General features: G+C 67.3%; 2 protein-coding genes across 2 annotated transcripts in view; both read left to right on the plus strand.

Moving 5' to 3' along the window:
* The first annotated feature begins 84 nt into the window (after nucleotides 1-84).
* On the plus strand, nucleotides 85-4,791 carry ANKRD34C (ankyrin repeat domain 34C). Its single transcript, XM_014952674.1, has 2 exons — nucleotides 85-764; nucleotides 1,627-4,791. Exon 2 carries the CDS (start codon nucleotides 1,678-1,680, stop codon nucleotides 3,253-3,255), a length of 1,578 nt encoding a protein of 525 aa, XP_014808160.1. The 5' UTR covers nucleotides 85-764; nucleotides 1,627-1,677; the 3' UTR covers nucleotides 3,256-4,791.
* TMED3 (transmembrane p24 trafficking protein 3) overlaps nucleotides 4,042-5,111 on the plus strand; it is a 4,465-nt gene continuing 3,395 nt past the window's right edge. Inside the window, exons 1-2 of the mRNA XM_014952693.1 lie at nucleotides 4,042-4,082; nucleotides 4,700-5,060. Coding sequence (XP_014808179.1) covers nucleotides 4,042-4,082; nucleotides 4,700-5,060 — 402 coding nt within the window. The remainder of the gene's footprint in view (nucleotides 4,083-4,699; nucleotides 5,061-5,111) is intronic.

Here is a 5,111-nt window from a genome sequence, read left to right on the forward strand (position 1 = left end):
CGGGGGGACCCGACGAGCGTAGGCTGCCCGGGGCTCCGGGCGGACCCGGGTGGGCTCGGCCGAGCCCCTCGCGGGCGGGGCGGCTCCGGGACCGGGGGCTGCACCTCGCGGCCGGACCGGCAGCCACGGGCAGGGAGAGCGTGGGACAACCGGGCGGCGGGGCCACCGGACACGGCGGCGGAGGGGGCTCCCGTGCCTCTGAGGTGTTTCCATGGCGCTGGGCATCTGCCGGTGCCGCCACAGCCCCGAGCCCCTTCCTCTGCCCCCCGCACCGAGCACAGCGGGGCCGCGGGCTGCGGGGACGGGTGGTGTCCCCCGGGGACCCTCGGGGCGCGCAGGGGGCTGCGGAGCGATGCGCGGGGGGGCCTTACCTGGCTGAATTCCCCCGGCCAGCCCGTGCCAGCACAGACGCTGCCTGTTGATCCTCCCGAGCGGGTCCCGCTGCAGAGGCTGCTGTGTCCTCTCCCACCCGGGGGGCTCACCCACCACGGAGCAGCGGGGGGTCCCAGCCAGCCTGACCGCAGGGCTCTGCGTTTCCTTCAGCAGTGAGGAGGCAAAGCCCACAGCTCCAGACCAAGAAGCCCTGGGAGATGCTCGTGCTGTCTCCAGCGGGCTCTGCCTCGCAGCTGGAGAGAGCCAGGCGACGGAGCAGGAACCATCTCAGCAGCAGGACCAGGCTGGCTTCCCTGGCACACGGGGAGATCGGCTGCATCCAGGCAAATGCCAGGGTGGCTCCCGGGGAAGCAGGGCTGCAAAAGAGCAAGGCAAGATGAACCAAGACGTGTGGCTGGGGCTGCTCAGCAAGGGGAGACAAGCCCCAGGCAAAGGGTGACCAGGCTGGGGGTGAGACCTCACCAGCAGGACAGGGACAAGTCAGTGACGGGTCCCATCAACAGCCATCATCAGGCCAAGGCAAGGTGGCACATCAGGTCCCAGGCCAAGGAGGAAAGTCCAACAAACCAGTCTGGCCCAAGAGGAGTGGATGGAGCCTCAGGCACCTCCATAGCTCAAACCAGCACTGGGGCCTGGGCCAGCATTTAAATAGAGCCCCCAGCCCAGTGGCAGAAGGAGGGCAGGGAGTGGCAGAAGGTGGGGGGGTCTCAGCTGAAGCTGCTCAGGGTAATTAAGGGCAATTAGTGCACTCAGGGCCCTGACAGCCGCCTCCTCTGGAAAGTCTGGAACAGAGGGGGCCAGAGGCTCCACGCCAGAGTGAGGAAAACACAGTCCATGCTGAAGGTGAGATTATCGAGGGGGGGGCAATGCCACAGGGCGGTGGTGAGGAGACAGGGCTGAGGCACCTCCCAGCTGGCAGGGATCAGCCCCTTCTCCCCAGGGCATTCCCGGGAGACCAGGCCTTCGCTCCCGCTGCCGCTCCCCTGCCTTGCACCCCGGGCACCCCCGGGGCAGCAGGGCACCCTGTGTGCAGGGGCTGTGGTGCTGCCCACGGGCAGAGGGGGTGGCTTGGGGGGCTCCTAGTGCCACGAGGTGGGGTGCATGGGGTCAGAGGGGCGGTGGGATGTGGAGCGGTGCCATGAGCGTGACCCACCCCCCCACAGGAAGGCAGGGAAAGGTGGGAGCCGGGGCTGAGGAGTGACCCTCACCTCTCCTTCACGGTTCCCCCCGCAGCTGCCGGCCCACCCTGTCCTCGCCCCCCACCCGTGAGTGGTGGCCGGTGCCATGGAGGAGGTGACGGAGCTGGAGGTGGGGGGGAACTCCCTCCTGAAGGCAGTGTGGCTGGGCCGGCTCCGGCTGACCCGGCTGCTGCTGGAGGGGGGGGCTTACATCAACGAGAGCAACGAGAAAGGGGAGACAGCCCTGATGGTGGCCTGCATCACCAAGCACGTCGACCAGCAGAGCATTAACAAGGCCAAGATGGTAAAGTACCTGCTGGACAACAGAGCGGACCCCAACATCCAGGACAAGTCTGGGAAAACGGCCCTCATGCACGCCTGCCTCCACGGCGCCGGGGGGGACGTGGTGTCCCTGCTGCTGGAGAACGGGGCCGACCCCAGCCTGGAGGACCACTCGGGAGCATCCGCCCTGGTCCACGCCATCAACGCTGACGACAAGGACGTGCTGCAGCACCTCCTGAACGCCTGCAGGGCCAAAGGGAAGGAGGTGATCATCATCACCATGGACAAATCGGCCTCTGGCACCAAGACGGCCAAGCAGTACCTGAACGTCCCCCCCTCGCTGGAGTTCAAGGAGAGGGCCCCCCCCGAGGGGTGCACAGCCCCCTCCAGTGCCCACCTGAAAAACCCCGTCCCGGCACCTTCCTCTGTGGAGAAGGAGAGCGGCGTTTCCATCCCACACCCATCGCACCCCGGGGACACCCCCTCTGCCAGGGCTGCCGACGAGCCCCCCAGCGCAGCCCGGAGAGCCCGCCTGCCCCAGCTGAAGCGGCTGCGGTCAGAGCCCTGGGGGCTAGTGGCCCCCTCGGTGCTGGCCGCCTCCGCGCACCGCGACGACACGTGGGTCTGCACCAACGACGAGGTGATCATGGGCATCGGCGACCTCTCGCTCTCCAAAAAGGCTCCCCTGGCCCGCAGCGGCAGCGGCAAGAGCAAGGACCCCTCTCTCTTCCCCCCCGTGGACGAGCAGGCTCTGAGGACGCCGCCAGCCCCAGGGCCACTGGCCAGGAAAGCAGCCTACGAGAAGAGCCAGGCCACCCACCAGCGCCTGCCCCGACGGAGCACGGTCCCTGAGGAGCTGGAGAGCGTCGGCTCCGCTGCCGCCGTCCCGGCCGCGGCCATGGACCCGCTGCACCGCTGGAGGCTGGGAGCCGAGCACTACGAGGGTGACCCCCAGCCCCCCGGCGTCCCCGGCCCGGCCGAGGCGGGGAAGGCGCCGCTGGAGCGGAGGAAGCTCAGCGGGTCCCACCTGGCCTTGCTGGACGGCTCCCGGGAGTCCCTGGACGGCATTACCGGCACGTCCCCCGCCACCGGCCGGCACCGGCCCCCCGGCTTGCTGGAGAGGCGAGGGTCCGGGACCCTGCTGCTGGACCACATCTCCCACACCAGGCCGGGATACCTGCCCCCCCTGAACGTCAACCCCAACCCCCCGATCCCTGACATCGGCTCCAACGGCAAAGCCTCCTCTCCGCTTGCCGCTGGCCTCAAGTCCCTGGTACCCGTGGCCCCCAGCTCGCCCAGGCGGGGCGACTTGAGAGCCAAGAGGAAGCTTCTCCGGAGACACTCCATGCAGGCGGAGCAGATGCGGCAGCTCTCCGACTTCGAGGAGGTAGTGGCCCAGTAGCCGTGTCACCGGTTGCTTCCCAGGAGGGTCACGAACCCGCACTGTCCCTGTAGAAACGTGATGGTTCCCGCACAGAGCGGTGCCCTGGCCCCGGGGAAGCGCTGGTGGCCATGGGGGTCAGACCAGGGTATGAACTGGGGGGGCTCCTGCTCCCGTTTGCCAGAGCTGTAGGGAGAGCCCGGGCATCCAGCCCAAACAGCCGGAGTCTCTTGAATTCTTCATTCATTTCTGGACCTTTCCCCAGGAGCGACTCCCCGAGACACCAATCCCAACCACGGGAGATCACGGAGCCTCGCACCGGGGCTGCTGCCCGCAGGTCACTTGTTCCTCTCTGTTCTCAATCTGCTTTTCTCCCCTCCCGCTGGTCCTGACACAGAAACCGTCCGGAGCCCCCGGCCGGGGGGGCTGATGTGTTTGTGAAGTGCCTACCAGGAAGGAAAGGAGCTTAATGCTGCAGGGGGCTGGAAGAGCAGACACGCACACCCCCCACCACCAGTAACAACTGAATGTATGGGTACCCCCCCCTGCTGTGGGGGGAGACGATTCTCCACCTCAGAGATTCCCAAGCACTTTGAAACTCCAGAGGCCGAGACAAACCCGTTTCTGCTGCCACCCGGAGCCTTCAGCTGGTCAGGAGCGGGGTTTCTCTGTCTCTGCTGCCACCGAGGGTCAGGGGCATTTCCCACGCCACTGAGCAGCTCCGAGCACCCAATTCCTGTCTGCAATTCCCGTCTGCGTGGGAAGTTCTGCCAGGGATGGGGGAGGAAGGATGCCAAGGTGCCAGGGATGGGGGAGCAAGGATGCCAGGCTGCCAAGGAGGGCACACGGTGAGTGCCAAGGGCTCGTCCCAGCAGAGGAGAGTGACAGGGGCAGCACCGCAGCCAGGACACCCCCCTCCTGCTGACCCCGCTGCTGCGACTGCCCTTTGGGGCCGAAGCGGAGCTGAGTGGGGCCAGTGGCTGCAGGCAGGAGGAGGGGGCGGCTGCAGGTCCACCCCCATGGCCCCGGCCCCAGCCAGCAGTGGGGAGCACTCCTCACCCCACGGGTGGGCCCGGGGGCTGGATGTGCCCCGAGCTGCCACCCGTCCCACTGCACGGAGCCGGCAGCAGCGTCCCCCGCCGGGGCTGCCGTCGGGGTCTGCCCCCACCTCCATCAGCCCCACACACGCTTCCGTCCGTGCCCCCGACGCTGCTGGCGACCCCCCGGCTCCTTGCCCAGGGCATTGGGCCGCTTGCCCCGGGCTGTGGCGGAGCTTCGCACGGTTCCCGCCAGGAGCAGCGGGGCCGGTCGGTGGCACCTGCCCGGGAATGTCCTCTGAAAGTGCTTTCTAGACTAAAATACGCTATTTAGAGTAAAGGTGGGTTTATATTTTTACAGCCTTAAAGTTTATACTTTCTGTAGGTAAACTGTCTCATAGATTGAATTTCGGGCATATTTTCCCTAGAACAGTGACGTCTGTCTTACATTTTGGAGTGTGGCGTTTTAAATCCTGTCGTCCACCTTTTCCATCCACTTCTAAATACCCCGATATTCTGCGTTTGTCTTTTGTGGTTTCTGAGCCGCCTCCGAGGCCTTTATCCCGCCGGGGCCACCCCTCGGGGGCTCACCGTATCCCGCACCTCGGGGGGGGCCGGGGCCGCCCCCGCAGCGCCTTCGTTGCCCCCGAGCGCGTGCGGGTGATGACGTCACGTACCGGCGCAGAGGTTTCCCGTGGCCGCGGCGTTAACGCGGAGCTGGGTGCGGGGCTGAGCCCCGACGTGCCGGGTCCCGGCCGCGCTCGGCTCCCGCTGCCGAGGGGGTTCCCGGTGCCGGGAGGAGGGGCCGCCCCCGGGGCCGCCCCCAGCGGAAGCGCCGCC

Source organism: Calidris pugnax, unplaced genomic scaffold, assembly GCF_001431845.1.
Source record: "Calidris pugnax isolate Ruff unplaced genomic scaffold, ASM143184v1 scaffold187, whole genome shotgun sequence".
Classification (NCBI taxonomy): Eukaryota; Metazoa; Chordata; class Aves; order Charadriiformes; family Scolopacidae; genus Calidris; species Calidris pugnax.

What these genes read in the sequence shown, in the direction of transcription:
- ANKRD34C (XM_014952674.1), top strand. Translation starts at nt 1,678, where the DNA reads ATGGAGGAGGTGACGGAGCTGGAGGTGGGGGGGAACTCCCTCCTGAAG.